This window comes from Oncorhynchus mykiss, chromosome 19 (assembly GCF_057628025.1).
Source record: "Oncorhynchus mykiss isolate SJ-2025 chromosome 19, ASM5762802v1, whole genome shotgun sequence".
Classification (NCBI taxonomy): Eukaryota; Metazoa; Chordata; class Actinopteri; order Salmoniformes; family Salmonidae; genus Oncorhynchus; species Oncorhynchus mykiss.
This window is the reverse complement of record NC_143040.1, coordinates 18,123,330-18,144,406: the sequence shown is the minus strand read 5'-3', so window position 1 is coordinate 18,144,406 and position 21,077 is coordinate 18,123,330. Positions and strand designations below refer to the sequence as shown.

Below are 21,077 nucleotides of genomic sequence, written 5' to 3'. Positions count from 1 at the left end.
AACATTAGTCATCAGCGATCATATCAGCTAGATTGTTTTATGTACAAAATCTTTTGGACCCCACCTGTTTTGGACCCCACCTTTTGGACCCCAAAATTGTTTAAAAAAATAATTATACATATATATATATATATATATATATATATTATTATTATTATTTATTTAAAAAAAAAAATTTAAGGCTAAACAGGTGAGCCTCAAAACAGGTGGGGTCCAAAACATTTTGTAACAACAATCTAGCTGATATGATCGCTGATGACTAATGTTAACCACAAGCACATAGCGCTGTATATTCTTTGCATGTTATTATGGCATCCGTATGTGTCACATATCAGTTTGCAAACAATGTAAAAAAATATAAAATTTAAAAAAAGCTTTAAAAAATTGTTTTAAAAAAATGTATATATATATTTTTATTTTTTATTTTATTTTTTTTTATTTTTTTTTAAACAATTTTTTAAAGCTTTTTTTATTTTTTTATTTTTTTAAATATATATAGATATATATTCTTTGCATGTTATTTTGGCATCCGTATGTGTCACATATCAGTTTGCAAACAATGTAAAAAAAATGGAGTAAAGCCGCATGCAAACATGGTCTCTTTTTTGCTTCCTTAAGTGAGGCAGCTCCAAAATGTGCAGTGCTTTCTGTGGTGGTGGGGCAGCCTGTGGAAAATATGGAGCTGAGGGGTTGGTAATGTTCTCTAGTTGTGCTGTGATTGGCTCAGTGTTCTGTCACTCATGGGGTCACTACATCACGTAGAGCTCGAATATTCAAGCCCCTTAGGTGCTGCCATAGACTTACATTAGAAGTGCCCATCCAAGAAGTCTCAAGGTCATTGACCACAGAAAAAAACTTACTTCAAATCACGTTATATCTACCGTAACTATGACTGAACTGATGTCAACATCACACTTTCAAAATCTTAGCTAGCAAGCTAGACAAGCAGTCATCATCATGAATCAAGTCGACAATCAACTGGAAAATCCTTTTCAATCCTTATAATATGAAGAGAAATTATAGATAAAATGTTCCAGTGCTCATCGCACATTGGACATAAACATTACACAACAAGTTGAGAATCGCAAATTCAACAATGAGTGCTGAGGCGCGACTGCAGCCTCAGGTTCGGTCCCAGGCTGTCACAGCCGGCCGTGACTGGGAGACCCATGGGACGGCACACAATTGGCCCAGTGTCGTCTGGGTTAAGAAAGTGCTTGGTTGACCGGGATTTCCTTGTCTCATCGTGCTCTAGCAACTTCTTGTGGCAGGTCGGGTGCCTGCAAGCTGAGTCAGTCATCAGTACGACTGTGTTTCCTCCGACACATTGGTGCGGCTGGCTTCCGGGTTAAGCGAGCAGTGTGTCAAGAACCAGTGCGGCTTGGCTCGCAGAGTCCCTAGGGGAGTTGCAGTGATGAGACAAGATCGTAACTTCTGGTCCATGGCATTGCATGTGAACCTTTTTTTAAATTGTATTTCATATTACTCCCTTTTTCTTCCCAATTTCGTGATATCCAATTGGTAAAGCTTGAAGACGTTGGCCATGCTGTCAATCCAGCATGACTTCTGCCACATTCAAAATAACTGGAAACCCGGAACTGGGAAATCTCAGACTTCAGTGAGTTCAAGACAGCTGGGAACTCTGAAAAAAGCTACGACTGAGAAAATACGGAAAATAATTTTGAAAGGTCATCCATCTCGGAATTCCAAGTCGGGAACTCTGGCCTCTTTCTAGAGCCCACAAGAAGGACAGCCGTGCCACCTTCCTGTTCAAGTGAGCACAGCACAGCAAGGTGAATCCAAAAATGTCTTGTATGTTGCTGCATAAATTATGTAATATGCCAGGGAGATATGTACACTGTAGCTAAGAAAGTAATACTAAGTGTATGTTGTGTAGTAAGATGTTAGTAGCCCATGTAGTTCAACCTAATAATTTGGTCCCTTTCCCCCCTCAGAACTTAGCCTACTGTTCTGACTTGATGGTGCACATGTAGCCTATAGCCTGTTTAAGAAAAATGTAATCATCAAATATTGTAAAAGCTTTCATTGTCTGCTTATATGCCCCCTTTATTTATCCTATGGTTCTGACTTGGTGTGCAGGGAGAATACTGTAAGAATGGCCCATGTTTTGAATTATGTCACTGTACATTTCAAAGTGCTGAACAAATAGTTATTTTGACTACGTCCATCCTAGCTCGGATTGCCTCTTATCCGCTCGTCGTTCCCTTATGCCATAGTTTGTACATCTCAATTGTCAGTAGAAACCACATTTGTTTAAGCAAGTCAGTCATATCAGCTATGTTTTTTTAAAAGGCAGTAAATTAGGCTGAATGAACTGTTTCGCTGCCAGACAAGGCTCAGCTGATAGCCAGGTGTAGATGTGATAAGGGTTAACTGCCAGCCCCATTCCGCAAACCTGAAGCCCTCTTCCCCAAAGCTAACGACCCGATTTGTGTGTTTTTTTTGTTTTACAATAACATTATAATCCTACTATGGTATTAAGGGTCATTGCCAGGGTTTGAGTTTTAGTGAGGTCTGAAGTTGAAGCTCATTTACTGCATTTCTATACGATTAAAAAACAATCACATTGGTTGCTGTAGCTTAATAAAGCTCAGTCGATCTACAAAACACATAGCCTATTAGCTATACAATTAGCCACTACACATTAACTCACAATAACTCAGCACTGGGATTAAAAACTATAATTGAATATGTACAGAGAGATCTGTAAGCCTAGCTGTTAAGAGCATTAAGCCGGTAACAGAATGGTTGCTGGTTTGAATCCCTGAGCCGGCTAGGTGAAAAATCGGTCAATGTGCCATTAAACAAGTTATTTAATCCTAAACGCTAATCTGTAAAGTGTAACTGAGATGGACTAATTAATTGACATATAACAAGAGGAAAACTGCCAATGTACAACCAAGTTTAAAAAATGCATGTTATGTATTCTAACAACAAGTCTTTTTAAACTTTATTTAACTAGTTAAGAACAAATTCTTATTTTCAATGATGGCCTAGGAAAAGTGGGATAACTAACTGCCTTGTTCAGAACAACAGATTTGTACCTTATCAGGTCAGAGATTTGAACTTGCAACCTTTCGGTTACTAGTCCAACGCTCTAACCACTAGGCTACCCTGCCGCCCTGTGAGACCCAACACAGCACAATTGAAAAATATATGCCAAATAGAAATGAAAATGTGTCGTTTTGCTCACAACCCAATGTAGCTTTCTGTTTTTATGTCATATCAATAGTTTTCATGACCTGCTGTGAGTAACCAAGGGTAAACAATAGTTTTAATGACCTGCCCTGAGTAAACATAGGAAAACAATAGTTTTCATGACCTGCAGTGAGTAACCATGGGTAAACAATAGTTTTCATGACCTGCCCTGAGTAAACATAGGCAAACAATAGTTTTCATGACCTGCCCTGTGTAACATAGCTGTACAGCTGTGATAAGATTTATTAGGATATGCACAGAGGAATGCAAATATTTACAATGTGATTTCCATCCTAGAGACACAACACATGTTCTATATCTCTCTCTGTCCCTCTCATACACTCAAACCCCTGTCTCCTCCTCCTCTTCCCTACAGCCAGTCTCTACAGATCCACTGCTTTAGACTAGAGGAGCACAGTACCATGACGGTGTCCAAGGCCTGGACGTTACACCAGCACTTCCAGGGTTTCCCCAAGGCTAGTGATTTCCATCTGAGGGAGGAGATGCTGCTGCAGACCAGGGATGGACAGGTGAGGATAGGATAGGATAGACTTTAAAGGGCAATTCCACCACTTTTCAACCTTACTTTCATTATCTGCAGCACAATACCAGTGTGTACATATGTGGAAATGGTGCATTTTTATGTTTTGTAAAAATATATATGTAACATTAAAAAGTTCTACTTGATAACATCAAAAGTTTTAAAAACAGTGGTTTTCCAACACTGAGATTCACGGTGATGTGGGGAGCAAGATAATACCTTCCCTCTGGGTAGAACCACATTGCAGGTTTTTTTTAAATCACCGTTTTTTAAACTTTGAATCCTACCCTGTGATGTCACAGAGAAGCCTTTTTTAGGACCTTCTTATCTTTTTAACCACGGATCATAGAAGCGCACTGTTTTCACACATGTAGACACTGGATTGGTGCTGTAGATAATGAATATGAAGTTGAAAATGGGAGTAATTGCCCTTTAATGTCCCTGGGGGGAAAATGGTCTTGGACACATGCAGTAGCCCTACTGAAAATTTCACACAAAATTAACACATTCATTTTCCAATTCTAACACATTCCATGTTATGTGAAATGACTTGATAATCTGTGGTTAATACATTTGTATTAGAAACAGGTTATCTGCACCGAAACAGGGAGGGACTAATCTGAATTTGTCCCCTACCAAAAAAATGTGTATTCTTTGCAAAACGGTGTGCACTAATGAATACACCCACAGTTGGAGGCTGTGTTCCTGAGTGTGGACCCCTACATGAGACCCTACAGCCAGGCGATGATGAAGGTGGGAGATGTGATGATTGGAAACAAGTTGCCAAGTAAGGGAACATTTAAGGGGGACGGAGGTGGGCATGTGGACGCAAACACACCATAGACTTTCTATACTGCATTTCTGTACAATTTAAAAACTCAAAAATGCTATTTGGAAAAAGGCAAAAACAAGCCAAAATTACCCCCAGACTTTATCACTGTTGTTGTTGTAGCGTCATTCACCTCAGTCAATCTACAAACACAGAGCCTATTAACTATACAATTAGCCACTACACATTAACTCACATCAACTCAGCACTGGGAGGATTAAAAACTGTAATTGAATATGTACAGAGGAATCTGTAAGCAGAAAAAGTATTTTATTAACAAAAGGTAAACAAATACATTTGCATTACAGAACTTGTATTTTTTTGCAGTTTCACAGCTAATTTCCTGCAATTCTACACATTTTATCATGACTTATGTCATGTTAACATGATATCTGAGTGAGAACAACTAACCAAATCAATGGGGGCCCCATGGCACGTGCCCTGTGTGCCTGGTCAGTAATTTGGCCATGATTACTACATGGTAGCAGGTAGCCTAGCTGCTAAGAGCATTGAGCTGGTAACCGAAAAGATGGTGGATTGAATCCCTAAGCTGACTAGGTAAAAAATCTGCTGATGTGCCCTTAAGCAAGTTACTTAACTCTAATTGCTCTGGATAAGAGTGTCTTCTAAAATGTACAAGTTTAGATAGCTAATGTACCAATCTGTAAAATATGAATTAACATGGGCTAATTGAGTGACATATAACAAGAGGAAAACTGCCAATTGCAGAATATGTATTCTACTATTCTAACTCTCAACAATAAGTTCAGGCCCTACACAGCACAGATGAAAAAATATATAATGGCAAAGATAAATCAAACTGGGAGGTCTTCAAAGATAGATAGGAGGGGTTGAGGGTAGCTGAAGGATGGGACTAAAAACAAACAAAAGATAGCTAATGTAAAATATACTGTATCCATAAAATGTATATTGTATGTATAAACTGGAAGTAGAAGCCAAAGTGTTGTTGTCCATTAGTTTACTCCAATTAGGGGAGGGGTGGTACGTTTAGGGATACAAATAATATATATTTATATATATATCAATGGTACGTTTAGGGGTACAAATAATAAATATATATATATATGTATATATCACTGTATTTACCCAAAAAATATATGGGGTTTGGAAATGATGCAGACAACTACATTGACAGAAGCCTCAATCTATCAGCAATATTAAAGCTGATCTTATTTTCATTTGTCCTCTTATGTAGCTACAGCCCTGATGCTATTGTATTTCATTCTGTTACGTAGAATACTATCACGTGATCTTGCAGACATTGATTCAGCTTTGATCTAACTTTATTAAACAAGCACCATTCACCTGAGTATCCTGTTCTCTGGGCAGCCAAACTGTAGCAGAGGCTGTGCGTAAAGGTAGAGAATTACGCACATGCTCAGAATCTTCGGACCTTTAGCTACCAGGAAAAGTTTTTTTTGTCAAGATGGAATATCCTACAGTTTATGTCAGAATTTACTAGAATTTCACTTTTCGTAAGAGATTAGGAGAATTTACACAGAAAATTAGGATAATTAATGTAGCAGATTAGGATAATTAGGTTAAGGATAGAAAAAGGGTTAAGGTTAGCTAAAATTCAAACATTTCCGAAAGAGGGTTCCTAAGAATTCATACCCGCAGCCAATCTGTAAAGAGATAAAGAGCTCTCAATTTCTCTCAATTTACTCCACTGTTTGATCATTAAAGTATGATTGGCTTTCATTCATTTAGTTCATAATTATTTGACCAATCAACTGCACATTAGGCTACGAGGGGTCCGGAGGAGGCGTAAATGTTTCTATTAACAGTGGTTTCACTGGAAAAAACATTAGGCATTTATGAAAGTTTATATTTATAAAGACTGCTGTTAATGTCTGAATATTTTCAGTTGTTAGCTCTGAATGTGCTTCATTGACTAAATAAAATCATAATATTGACAGACGTAGATAAAAACAAACTGCCAGGCTACTAGTAACATGCTTCCCATTTCAAGCATCTCCAAACACATCACAGTGGGTTATAGCATGGAGAAGCTTCTCCTGTAGTGTGTCGATACTGCTGTAGTTAGGGAGGCATAATGTCACAGAGCACGTTTGTGCTTTCGGATAATATTCATCAGCGTCAGTGCTGCCCAAAGACGTGATTTGCATCTGCAGTTTGGAGAGACTTCGTCCTCTGGGCAGTCTGTCGGTTCCAGTCAGAAAAGCTAGAAGTTAGAAATGAGAGGAGAAGAATGATAAACTGACCAAGCATTTGTGGAGTGCTACAATGATTTACTTAAAGGGGCAATCAGCAGTTGAAACAATAACAAAGCATCCTCTCCGCCAATGTGTCGGTATAAAGCTGAAGGAAGGGAGAAATTGAACCACCCTCAAATTCATAGACAGAGCTATGGATGAAAGGACTGACCATCCAAAATAGTTTTAACCATGTTTTGAGGCTATAAAAGTGTTTTTTTACCTTAACTTTGTTTACAAACATTGGGAAAAAACAAGCTTATATTTTGGGTTCTGATGGGGTACGCCAATGAGGAACTAATAAGGTACAGTTGAAGTCGGAAGTTAACGTACACTTAGTTTGGAGTCATTAAAACGCGTTTCTCAACCACTCCACAAATTTCTTGTTAAACCATAGTTGTGGCAAGTCAGTTAGGACATCTAGTTTGTGCATGACATAAGTAATTTTTCCAACAATTGTTTACAGACAGATTATTTCACTTATAATTCACTGTATCACAATTCCAGTGGGTCAGAAGTTTACATACACTAAGTTGACTGTGCCTTTAAACAGCTTTGAAAATTCCAGAAAATTATGTCATGGCGTTAGAAGCTTCTGATGGGCTAATTGACATCATTTGTGTCAGTTGGAGGTGTATCTGTGGATGTATTTCAAGGCCTACCTTCAAACTCAGTGCCTCTTTGCTTGACATCATAGGAAAATCAAAAGAAATCAGCCAAGACCTCAGAAAAGAAATTGTAGACCTCCACAAGGCTGGTTCATCCTTGGGAGCAATTTCCAAATACCTGAATGTACCACGTTCATCTGTACAAACAATAGTACACAAGTATAAACACCATGGGACCACGCAGCCGTCAAACCGCTCAGGAAGAAGACGCGTTCGTTCTGTCTCCTAGAGATGAACATACTTTTGTGCAAAAAGTGCAAATCAATCCCAGAACATCAGCAAAGGACCTTGTGAAGATGCTGGAAGAAACAGGTACAAAAGTATCTATATCCACAGTAAAACAAGTCCTATATCGACATAACCTGAAAGGCCGCTCAGCAAGGAAGAAGCCACTGTTCCAAAACAGCCATAAAAAGCCAGACTACGGTTTGCAACTACACATGGGGACAAAGATCTTACTTTTTGGAGAAATGTCCTCTGGTCTGATGAAACAAAAATAGAACTGTTTGGACATAATGACCATGGTTATGTTTGGAGGAAAAAGGGGGAGACTTGCAAGCCGAAGAACAACATTCCAACCGTGAAGCACGGGGGTGGCAGCATCATGTTGTGGGGGTGCTTTGCTGCAGGAGGGACTGGTGCACTTCACAAAATAGATGGCATCATGAGGAAAGAAAATTATGGGGATATATTGAAGCAACATCTCAAGACATCAGTCAGGAAGTTAAAGCTTGGTCGCAAATGGGTCTTCCAAATGGATAATGACCCCAAGCATTCTTCCAAAGTTGTGGCAAAATGGCTGAAGGACAACAAAGTCAAAGTATTGGAGTGGCCATCACAAAGCCCTGACCTCAATCCTATAGAACATTTGTGGGCAGAACTGAAAAAGCATGTGCGAGCAAGGAGGCCTACAAACCTGACTCAGTTACACCAGCTCTGTCAGGAGGAAGGAGCTAAAAATGCACCCAACTTATTGTGGGAAGCTTGTGGAAGGCTACCCGAAACATTTGACCCAAGTTAAATAATTTAAAGGAAATGCAACCAAATACTAACTGAGTGTATGTAAACTTCTGACCAACTGGGAATGTGATGAAAGAAATAAAAGCTGAAATAAAATCACTACTATTATTCTGACATTTCACATTCTTAAAATAAAAGTGGTGATCCTAACTGACCTAAGACAGGGAATGTTTACTAGGATTAAATGTCAGGAATTGTGAAAAAATGAGTTTAAATGTATTTGGCTAAGGTGTATGTAAACTTCCGACTTCAACTGTATATTCTCCAAGGATCAATGGGTACATTCATTTGTAAGTCCAAAAATTGATGTAGCAACTGCAGATTGCCCCATTGAAGTTAGTTAATCATAATTGTGTTAACTCACTTAGGAACTTCTTCTTTTCCTCCTCTGAGAACTCTGTGAAAACACTCCAGAAGTTCTGGATGATGTCATCTGTGGGCCTATATCCTTGATAGTTGGCATTCTGTTATTGCAGAGAAAAACATAACGAAACAACTGCATGTACAGTAGACCATGCCACTGTATTATAGCCATAGACTGTATAGCCCAAACAGGATGGGACCAGATCTAACCACGGGAGCATAGAGCTGCTAGCCTGGCTACCATCTCTGTTCAGCTATTACATTCTACTCCTTGCCACTCATGTCATTTGGAGTGGAATGTTAGCTAAAAAGTCTGGTACTCTGACTACAGAGCTGCTATATAGGCTACCATACATGTATTTCAAATTATAGTTAATTATGTACTCTTATTACATATCTAAACAGGTAGAATTTGACCTCTCTCAACTTGTCCCACTCGTAGTTGTCATCTCCTTGTAGAAGTGTCATCAGCTCCTCAGGTAGAAACATCCTCCATGTCTGTGTAGGGCAGCCTTTGTAGAAGCCGCTCTCAAAGTCTGCAAACTGAATCTGCACTGACTTGTTGAGCTTCATGTCAACATACAAGTCAACATATTTCTTCCTGTGAATGATATATGGCAAACCAATGTTTGTTTATGAGTATAGAACACATCCTGTGGAATCATTTTGTTAATTCAAGAGATTCATAAATTGATAAATCATCAAATATACCTGTTGACCATGGTAACTGGGAGCTCCTCTCCATTTGGTATCAGTTCTTGCCCTTTGTCCTTCAAAAGACAATAAAGATTAGTACTGCATCAGCTAGGATTACCCGTGTAGGCTACCAAAAACGGCTAAAGGTATCAATTCTCTCTTACCATGAAAACCAAATCCAGCGCTTCAACAACCTCCTCATCTTCATCCAACACATACTGTAAGCCACTAATTTGAAACAAACAAACAGTAGAAATGTGATATGAGGAGATAATAGTATATCTGTAAAAGAACTACACTGTTAAAATTATGTGCTTTGTTACACCCAAACTAGTGGCAACTGAGGTGCCACCAACTTGAAGGAGGCAAAACCTTAATTTTGCAGGAGTATTGAAATATCATCGTGAAATGTTTTGGTTATCCTCATGAAAGATACCTACATTTTAAGAAACATATTAAGTTGAATTTATTCATTCATTATTTTGGTAAAATGACATTAACAAATCATTGAAACGACTTGCATTCATTTTTTTTTTTTTAATTGGGGGGGTATTTTTACACTTTAATGAGATGGTTATGAAATGACAGAGGAGATACAGATAGGTGGGAGAAACAGATTGAAGGGTTGGAGCGGGGAATTTAACCCGGTCTTCGATGGGGAGAGGGTTGATATGTCTGGGCCAGGTACGTTATCGCTAGACATGGGCTCTGCACGACTTGCATTCATTTTTATAAAGTATATGTTGGTCTTTTTGTTGTCAATTTCAATTCACCTCAGAATAATTTCTTACAGTGTGGCTGCATAGTTGAGTGGGTAAAATTCCAACGAAATGTGCCTTACTGCCCTTCCTGTTTCTAACCTGTCTAAATAAAGCATTGAAAAAAATAATTCCACAAAAAGTTATTCTCCATGGGCCCTTATCATCAATCAATATTGATGAACCAGTGAACCAGTGATTGTATGAGAAACATAGTGTTTGTGTTTTGATGCTTCCTTTTACATGCATTGAAACCCTAAAAAGTGTTTTCACAACATTCTCTTAAAAACACAAATATTCAGGTTGAAAAAACACTTTGGGTGTTTCAGAGTACTCGATTTCTGTTTTAAAACACATTCTGTGCATCAAAACACTTCCCTTGGGTTTACATTCAAACCCCCTCGAAACACCAGATCTCATCTTAGGTGCACTACTTTTCCTGGTTTCATGGCACAATCATGGTGTTTTGAGACTTTCTACTTTTACATTGTTCTGTAGCAGCAGTTGAAGAGATTAACATATATTATGGGCCCCTCTTCTTTTTCAGCAGAATAATTGTACCGTGCTTCAGTTGGAGACAGCTCTTTAAGGTCATCCAATGTTGTAGTCAGACCCAGAAGCTTCTTGAAGAGAGCCAGAGGGAAGCAGAGGTTCAGAACACACTGATTATACAGTGCCTTCCCACAGAGCAGCCCAAGTAAGTAGAATTCATCAGTAATACCGCCGTCCTATGGATAAAAATAAATACATACAATGCCACAAGCCATTAAATATTATAAATATTTTATAGTATAATAACAGTACCATAATTGGCATTTCTAAGAATGGATATTTCTAAGTTAGTCAATTAAATTGTGGGGAAATATTGAGTTAAATCTGGGAACAATATGTAACTGAATATGGAACGTACATCTGTTGTGAGCCATGCTAGTCCAGACTCGTAAACCTCCAGTGTCTTTGGTTCCATTGTGAGAAGTTCCCTCCCCAGGAGGCTGAAGAATTCCAGTGAAACACCACCTTCATCCACACCATTCTCAGCTTGAAACTTCACCTGGAGACAAAAACAGTTTAGAGCACTTGAGATGATAACTCTAAATAGTCACACAGAAAGCTACCACATTCTCCAAAATACAGAAAAGCACAACACTTACCTTAAAAGCCACCATGTGGCAAGTCGTTTTTCGCAGATGCTGAAAGGTATCATCCAGAAGTGTTTCCCGATCCACCTTTAGGGTGTCGTCACAAAACCAACCGTATTCGATGTCCTCATGACAATCCTTGGATAAGATTATTAAAAGGTATGTGAATATTAGTGAAAACTCTTTGGCAGAACAGCAAAATATTACAATTTTTGAAAATTAAATTTGCCTTGTGCCCAGCAACTTCAATCTGGATAATGTCTAACATACACGGTAAAAAAAAAAGGTGGCATGGCAATGTTCTTTGTCTTAAGTGCTCTATTCAATTTGTCTGAAATCAAATAACGAATTTGACAGATCAATGTGATTTTTGAATTGAATGAAAGCGTCTAAATTGCTTTCAACATCTCATAGCAGTGGATGCAATGTATCGGTGGCAGCCTATCAGATGAGTTGGAGGGGTGGACTATTGGGGTCGTGACTTTCAGATTGTTATTTTTGGCTATCCCCGAGAGTGACTGTCATTCCATGTCACTTGCTCAACCTCATAAGGATTGGACCCTTTTTAAAAAAATTGCCTAAAATGACATACCCAAATCTAACTGCCTGTAGCTCAGGACCTGAAGCATGGATATGCATATCCTTGATACCATTTGAAAGGAAACACTTTGAAGTTGGTGAAATGAATGTAGGAGAATATAACACATTAGATCTGGTGAAAGATAATACAAAGAAAAAAACATGGGTTTTCCTTTTTTGTTGTTGTTGTGGTTCCATCAGCTTTGAAATGCGTCTTGCATTTCAGCAGGGGTAAAAACTGTACAACCCAGTTCCTACATTTGAATATAAAAATGTATGGGGGGGTTGTCCCGTATAGGTTAATGGTAATACTGTATGTTCACTGCCAGCACTGAATCTTAAATGAGATCCATGTAAGTACTGTTTTAGTAAAGAGTTTAGAAAGATTTATATTAATGAGATGGTCACCATTTGGTTACAAAATTGTTACCAGTTAATGTGAAAGTGTTTGGAGTAATTTTTTCATGTTATGGAACCATCTTAATATCTTGATTAACAGGACAGGGATTTAATTGCTTGTAACCCAAGTGAAGAAATTTGGATAGGTAATTCCAACATGATAAAATGGGTTATATATATAAGTTTGGACACACCTACTCATTCAAGGTTTTTTCTTTATTTTGACTATTTTCTACATTGTAGAATAATAGTGAAGACATCAAAACTATGAAATAACATATGGAATCATGTAGTAACCAAAAAAGTATTAAACAAATCAAAATATATTTGATATTTGAGATTCTTCAAAGTAGCCACCCTTTGCCTTGATGGCAGCTTTGCACACTCTTGGCATTCTCTCAACCAGCTTCATGAGGTAGTCACCTGGAATGCATTTCAATGAATAGGTGTGCCTTGTTCAAAGTTAATTTGTGGAATATCTTGAGACAATCAGTTGTGACAAGGTAGGGGTGGTATACAGAAGATAGCCCTATTTGGTAAAAGACCAAGTACATATTATGGCAAGAACAGCTCAAATAAGCAAAGAGAAACTACAAGCCATCATTACTTTGAGACAAAGGTCAGTCAATGCGGAAGATTTCAAGAACTTTGAAAGTTTCTTCAAATGCAGTCGCAAAAACCATCAAGCGCTATGATGAACCTGGGTCTCATGAGGACCGCCACAGAAAAGGAAGACCCAGAGTTACCTCTGCTGCAGAGGATCAGTTCATTAGAGTTAACTGCACCTCATATTGCAGCCCAAATAAATGCTTCACAGAGTTCAAATAACAGACACATCTCAACATCAACTGTTCAGAGTAGACTCATGGTCGAATTGTTGCAAAGAAACCACTACTAAAAAGAAGAGACTTGATTGGGACATTAGACCGGTGAAAATCTGTCTTTTGGTCTGATGAGTCCAAATTTGAGATTATTTTGTCCCAACCACAGTGTCTTTGTGAGATGCAGACTAGGTGAACGGATGATCTCCACATGTGTGGTTCCCACCGTGAAGCATGGAGGAGGAGGTGTGATAGTGCTTTGCTGGTGACACTGTCAGTGATTTATTTCTAATTCAAGGCACACTTAACCAGCATTAACCACAGCAGCAATACGCCATCCCATCTGGTTTGAGCTTAGTGGGACTATCATTTGTTTTTCAACAGGACAATGATCCAACACACCTCCAGGCTGTGAAGGGCTATTTTACCAAGAAGGGGAGTGATGGAGTGCTGCATCAGATTGTCAGGATTTGGCCAGGATTGTTCAGGTTTTGGTCCCTAGATGCCCCCATTGTGATTTTTTGACCCTTTTGTTTTTCCCTTGTTCTAGTTATTAGTTGCACCTGTGCCTCATTTCCCTTGAATGTATTTAAACTCTTAGTGTTCCTCAGTTCTTTGCTCTGTGTTTGTATGTTAGCACCCAGCCATGCTGTGAACTTTTGTTTCTCTAGTTGGATTTTCTTGGGGTACTCTGGTTTTGTTCTTGTTTATTTTTGATTATTCTTTTGAGGTTTGTTTTTTCCCTGCTGTTCTTACCACTTTGTGAATTTTCCTTGTGTCTTGGAGGATATACATTTCTTCTCTTGGAATTGCTTTTGACGTTGTGGATTTATATTTTTGCCTGAAGATCTTTTTTCTTTATTAAATCACCGTCTCAAGTACTGCTGTGTCTGCCTCATCTTCTGGGTTCTGCCCACTATTAGTGGCTCAGTTTACTAAGTGACTGTTTCTCACACTGGAGACCTGAGTTCGTAACCGGGTCCTGACACAGATGACCTGGCCTCCATAATCACCTGATCTCAATCCAATTGAGATGGTTTGGGATGAGTTGGACCGCAGATTGAAGGAAAAGCAGTCAACAAGTGCTCAGCATTTGTGGGAACTCCTTCAAGACTGTTGGAAAATAATTCCAGGTGAAGCTGGTTGATAAAATGCCAAGAGTGTGCAAAGCTGTCTTCAAGGCAAAGGATGGCTACTTTAAAGAATCTAAAATATATTTTGATATGATTCCATATGTGTTATTTCATAGTTTTGATGTCTTCACTAATATTCTACAATGTAGAAAAATAGTAAAAATAAAGAAAAAAACTTGGAATGAATAGGTGTGTCCAAACTTTTTTTTTTATGTTAGTGAGTATTTGTGATTTATTAGGTTTAACCAAAGAGGAAAAGTAAGTTGAGTGTTGAAATAGGTTGCAACTTGAAATATAGGTTTCTTAATAATCAAATATAACGGTTAAATTAAGTCATGTATTTGGTTTCAACAAATGGTTTTTTTTTCAATTGAGAAAACCTGACTCATTTACTTCTAACCAGTTGATGCAACTTTTTTAGGTTGATCAAAAGTCATTTTTTACAGTGTAGTTTAAAAAAATGCAGGTACTTACTTTGATCTGATCAAATGCATACATCCACACTGTACATTTGGCTTCAGTGTCCAGGGTACAGGGGTGGTCCTTCAGGAGGCGTAATATGTTATCCTAAAGTGCCAAATGTAAAGGGATTTTACACTCAAAATACAACCTAGTGTAATTTCCCAACTACCTTGGCTGTAGTCCATTCCCCAAGACAGTTTTCAATATATATATTGTTTACGTAGGCATTTGTTACGTTAAAATACAAATGTTTCTAGTGATAGAAAAATAACATACCTTATAACATTCTATTTTGCTCAATATCATGTCACTTTCAATCCAATATGTGTCATCCTCTCCTGAGATATCCCAGACCAGCTCTCTCAGTTCTGAGTTTAAGTCTTGTACCTGAGTTTGGATAGAGGTGATAATGCCAAGTAGACATTATGCATTGCATTGCATGACCTGAAATATAACATTGCATGGTTTTTCATTAAATGATTGTTGCAGAAATGTGTATGAAATGCACTGTATTGTACAAACCAGCTTAGACTGAAAGAGAGAACAAATTTTGTTGATATGGAAAGTGTCAACTGTAATTCTTCTGCGTCTCTTGCTGTTCGCCTACATGCAAGAGAGAATATTGATATACAGTGCAGTGAACATTTAAAATGATTTGTGGCCATGAGCAATATTTGAAATGATCAAGTAATACCCACATCATAAAGCCTTTGCAGAACCCCAAAAGTCTTCTTTAATGATTTTCCATGATCACATCGTTTGACTGCCATCTGCTGAAGGTACTCTGCTGACGCGGAGTGGAATGCTTTCACCACGGTTCGGAAGAAGGAATCTGACAGTGTCGACCATAGGCCCTCTGTTGGAATTAGCCTGGAGTTTAGTTTATACAAGAGCACACAGATGACCTCATGTATCTAAAAAAAAGAGAATAGAATAATAGAAGAGAAGAAAATAGAAGAGAATATATGTATTGATGTATTGATGGATGGTGACTTTACCAAGGACCTGGAGCTTGTCTGGGTTCAGTCTGAGGATGGCAGCAGCAAAGGCCTCAGTAATGTCTATGCCACGTTGTTGTTTTCGGAGAACCCTCAGGAGCTCAGGGATGATGAGGTACACCCTCAGACCCTCCACCCCAATGGGATCCTTACTCAGGGAGGGAAGGAGTATGCGCTGGACAACATCTTCAACCTAGAACCATGACAGGAGTGCTTGTGGGTCACAACTAAATGACTTAAGTGGTCAAATTGAATATCAAGGACAACAAACAGAAGTATAGAAAATAAGTATCTGATCATAAAGATAATAAATGAAATGATACCTCAGCCAGAACTTTGTCCTTTTCTGCAAGCCTTTGAAAAGCCATTCGGGCGAGTGACAAGTCCAGGCCAGAGTGCTTCAGTGAGGTTTGGTAGTGTTTATCATGACTAGAGTAACAAGACCAAGAAATACTATTAAATATGCAACAAAAAAACAATAAAAGTATTCAATAATGTGATAAAACATTCATGGATAGGCAGTGAGATCTTACCGTTTGTCCAGGAAGCTCCCATTTAAACATGATGCAGAAGAGAACGTTTTTGTGATTTCCCTGAAAATAAAAGTGAAGAATCTTATAGTTCAGTGTATGTAAGTTCCTGAAACCTTCAACTTTTCAGTAGTTGTTTTGTGTCACTGAGTCATGTATGTTTGTGTTGTCTTGTCCAATTATCAACCATCATGAGTTGTTTATTTGTATTGATCATGGGGACGAGGTTAATTTGTATCATACACTATATATACAAAAGTATGTGGACACCCCTTCAAATGAGTGGATTTGTCTATTTCAGCCACACTGGTTACTGACAGGTGTATAAAATCGAGCACACAGCCATGTAATCTCCATAGACAAACAGGCAGTAGAATCGCCTGACTGAAGAGCTCAGTGACTTTCAACGTTTCACTGTCAGAGGATGCCACCTTTCCAACAAGTCAGTTCGTCAAATTTCTGCCCTGCTAGAGCTTCCACGGTCAACTGTAAACGCTGTTATTGTGAAGTGGAAACGTCTAGGCGCAACAACGGCTCAGCCGCGAAGTGGTAGGCCACGCAAGCTCACAGAATGGGACCGCTGAGTGCTGAAGTGCGTAAAAAAATATATATGTTCTCGGTTGCAACACTCACTACCGAGTTCCAAACTGCCTCTGGAAGCAACCTCAGCACAAGAACTGTTCGTCGGGAGCATCATGAAATGGGTTTCCATGGCCGAGCAGTCGCATAGCATGTGCAATGCCAAGCATCGGCTGGAGTGGTGTAAAGTTCGCCACCAATGGACTCTGGAGCAGTGGAAACACGCTTTCTGGAGTGATGAATCACACCTCACCATCTGGCAGTCCGACAGACTAGTCTGGTTTTGGCAGATGCCAGGAGAACACTACCTGCCCGAATGCATAGTGCCAACTGTGGTTCGGACTAGGCTCCTTAGTTCCAGTAAAGGGAAATCTTAATGCTACAGCAATTCTAGACGACTTTGTGCTTCCAACTTTGTGGAAAGCCCTTTCCTGTTTCAGCATGGCAATGCCCCCATGCACAAAGCGAGGTCCATACAGAAATGGTGTCGAGATCAGTGTGTAAGAACTTGTCTGGCCTGCACAGAGCCCTAACCTCAACCCCATCGAACAACTTTGGGATGAATTGGAACGCCGACTGCGAGCCAGGCCTAATCGCCCAACATCAGTAACCGAACTCACTAATGCTCTTGTGGCTGAAGGAAGCAAGTCCCAATGCAATGTTCCATCATCTAGTGGAAATCCCTCCCAGAAAAATGGAGGCTGTTATAGCAGTAAAGGGGGTACAAACTCCATATTAATGCCCATGATTTTGAAATGAGATGTTCGACCAGCAGGTGTCCACATACTTTTTGTCATGTGGGGTACTTACTTCTGTATTTTCTTCCATGATTTTGAGTCGCATTGCAAGATCCATCTGTCAATGACGTCATTGTCTAATGTTTGAATCATTTTTTCAACACGGGAGTCATTCATCCCTTTTCCTGATTCCTGTAATAACAATTTGACATACTGCACAAGGCAAAAGAATGGTTTCCTCCAGCAAAGGTTTGTTCAATTTGCTGGTCATCAATGTGGTCTGAAAGTTACCCAAAACAGTTAGGATGTTATAAACCTGTTATATTATCATTTCATAGAGACCAACATTTCTGCCTAAGTACTGTATTGCATTTTAATTAGGTCACGTTATGCAGAGGAAAATAAATGATTTAACTACCCTGTGGTAGCTGTACTGGCAGAGGCACAGACTGGTCCATCTTGACTCCATTTCCCAGCTGCCCTTGCTCTCCACGCCCAAATGAGTAGATCTTTTTGAAGGAGCCCACAAACGCCAATGTGTGGTTTCTAATTTGACAAACAGGATTGTAGGTCAAGGAAAAATCACAAATCAATTGTGATCCCTAAGAATGGATATATCTAATAATATTCCCCAGTGACACTCCAAGCTACATCCATTGATCTTTGTGTGACTATGTATGATTTTACAGAGATTCACATGACTTATATCAATCTAGTAACTACATACCTTCCACAGGCTATCTGGGTCACCTTTGCCCCCCAGAGTTCGGCCACCAGTCGAGGTCGTAGTTCATTTCTGAGAGAGTTGTGTCCAAGCTGTCCATATCGACCCGAGCCAAATGTGAACACGAAACCTCCCTAGAACAAAACCCATTCACACATTTATCATGAGGATGTGTTCTGCTCCTGTTGTTGATATGAATGTTTCTACTGTATGTGATGCTAACCAGCAAGACATCATTGGTCCAAACATTCTTTAGACCTTAATGGTACTGGGAGAATAAACATACTATCAGTTGGAAATATTGTTGTGTAAAAAACGTCAGAACCTTTGTCAGAACAGCAGTATGCTCCCCTCCACAGGAAACAGCAACGGTCTTCTTTAGATTCAGGCAATCAACAGGAGCTGGAGCAGCTCTGTCTGTAGAAAATAGATTTCACCCATTTTTTTTTCTTCCTTGCTCGTTTTTTGTTTTTTTTTGACTAAATAATGATAATGATTTCATACTGTCTGCTTCAAACATATCAAACATTCTCCTTTTCTTTAAAACATACCAACTATTAAGGAAAGAGATATTATTTAATAATATTTGTGTATACAGTACCTATTGTGTTCCTCAGTCCCAGCTGCCCGGCGCTGTTCTTGCCCCAGCCGAACACAGCTCCAGAGAGGGACAGGGCGAAGCTGTGGTCTCCCCCAGCGGTGATCTGAGCCAGGGGGATCCCTGACAGAGACTTGACAGGCTGGGGAGACAAGGTGCTGGGCTCTCCCTCCCCCAAACCCAGCTGTCCGCTGGAGTTCTGGCCCCACGTGAACACTTTACCATCTAATGGAAGGTAAAATAATATTTGTACATAGGAAATCTCACAGGACACGTGCTGCATTGTTAGAGTATGTGATAAATGTAGTTTTATTTTAAATGTCTATTGTGAACCTTCTCAAACTGATTTAGTTTTTTAGCACCCTTTATTTCTGCACTATGAACTTGAAGGCATGTCCCAAAAAAACATCTTGATTTTATCATTAAAACCTCCATTTATTTTTTTATTGTTTTGACAGTGTGTGGGTCTCCATCTCTTCCAGTATCTATGTACATGGAACAGAGACTATTTGGTATAAAGGACATTCAAAGAGCACAGACAGCCTCCTATCATATCCCTTCTCAAACTGAGTGATTTAGAATGTGATTGTTTACCTTGGGTTAGTGCAATTGAATGCTGGTCTCCACATGCAACTTGAATTACCTGATTCAAGTTACCCACTGGTCTGATAAAACACAAGAGAAACAGACAGACCAAAAGTGACTATTTCAATATGTTCAGTTGATAAAATTGACAGATGCATCAAAACATTGTGTGAGTAGGCCGAAATAGAGATGTGTCATTCTGTCCTACCTGGGATCATTGGAGGCGGAGGTAAGACAAAAAACTCTGCCCTCCTTAGACAGTAAAACAACATGGGCATCTCCGCAACTCAGAGCCAGAATCTTCTCCCTGCACTCCACACCCTCTATACAAATCAAATAGAAATAAAATATTTTTAAAAGGTCCAATGCAGCCATTTTTATCTCAATATCAAATAATTTCTCGGTAAAAATTAAGTACCTTACTCAATGTTTTCAATAAAAAAAAACGTTAAAAAAAATTCCTAGCAAAGAGCAATTTTTCAAACAAGAATTTGTCCAGGACTGTTTGGGAGTGGTCTGAGTGGGGATGGGAACAAAAGGTTATTCCTATGGGTCCAGCTGATGAACCCCTTTGGAACCCTTTTTTCTATGTATGGTGTTGCGGGAAAACTTATAGGAAAGGTACTTACTCAGTTTCCATGTGACCCTTTTCCCATCTTTATACTCGTGCATCCTGCAAGCGAATGACACTTTCCCATTACTTCTGATAAACGCGACCACTTTATTACCCGCCGACAGATGCGCAATTGAAGATTTCGTGAGGATGACATTTAGGCAATTATCCGTGTTCGCCTTTACCAAACCATTCGACTTTACTAAACCGAAGCCATCACGGCTGTTCTCTCCCCACGAAAACATTGTCAATGTGTTATTATTGTCGCCTTCTAAACGTATCAATAATCAGCTAATCTTGATGGTCAGGGCAGTCTTTCTGTGCCCTGTGAGTCAGTGCGTTCTGAAGGGGAAAAGGGATGAACGCGACCATATGCAATAACAGCAAGGAACGAAAACGAAACTTGAGTTTACGTTTTTCTACAAACAGAAACTTATGCCACAATGGGAATGGCCTGAGCAAACGAGACAGGCGCCAGGTAAAGTATTTTAATCAAACAAACACCCCAGCTAGCACATTTGGATCCTTGGAAGTTGTGGGGACATGCGTTTTTTTGTTTCCCATTGGTTCTGGAGATGAAGCCATACGTTTCCTGACGGTTAAAACTGAACATATTTTGAACATTCTGAGAATGTAAAAATGTTGCCTGTTCTGGGGACTTACATTTCTAGGTTGCAGGGAGGTTATTCTATGGTTCCCTGGAAGTTTTCCTGGGGGGTTTTATTACCTGAGAACAAGTTATTTGAGGGTAATTAAACAATGTCCTGAGACTGTTTCAATAACACTGCTAGTTTAGGTTAACTGTTTTGAACTCCAAGCACAATTAATTTGCTTAGGCATTAATCATGC

General features: G+C 39.2%; 1 protein-coding gene across 1 annotated transcript; it reads right to left on the bottom strand.

Moving 5' to 3' along the window:
- Nucleotides 1–4,842: 4,842 nt before the first annotated feature.
- On the bottom strand, nt 4,843–20,591 carry LOC110519118 (putative E3 ubiquitin-protein ligase HERC3). The gene is given in 24 exon segments (XM_090210353.1): nt 4,843–6,795; nt 8,879–8,978; nt 9,295–9,478; nt 9,589–9,647; nt 9,738–9,801; nt 10,893–11,059; nt 11,242–11,382; nt 11,483–11,608; nt 14,877–14,969; nt 15,141–15,251; nt 15,387–15,467; nt 15,563–15,720; nt 15,863–16,055; nt 16,186–16,291; nt 16,396–16,455; nt 17,782–17,912; nt 17,915–17,988; nt 18,127–18,254; nt 18,436–18,566; nt 18,758–18,849; nt 19,034–19,255; nt 19,625–19,695; nt 19,824–19,938; nt 20,245–20,591. Coding segments are annotated over 24 exon segments (3,054 nt in total). The 5' UTR covers nt 20,474–20,591; the 3' UTR covers nt 4,843–6,577.
- Between the last annotated feature and the right edge of the window lie 486 nt (nt 20,592–21,077).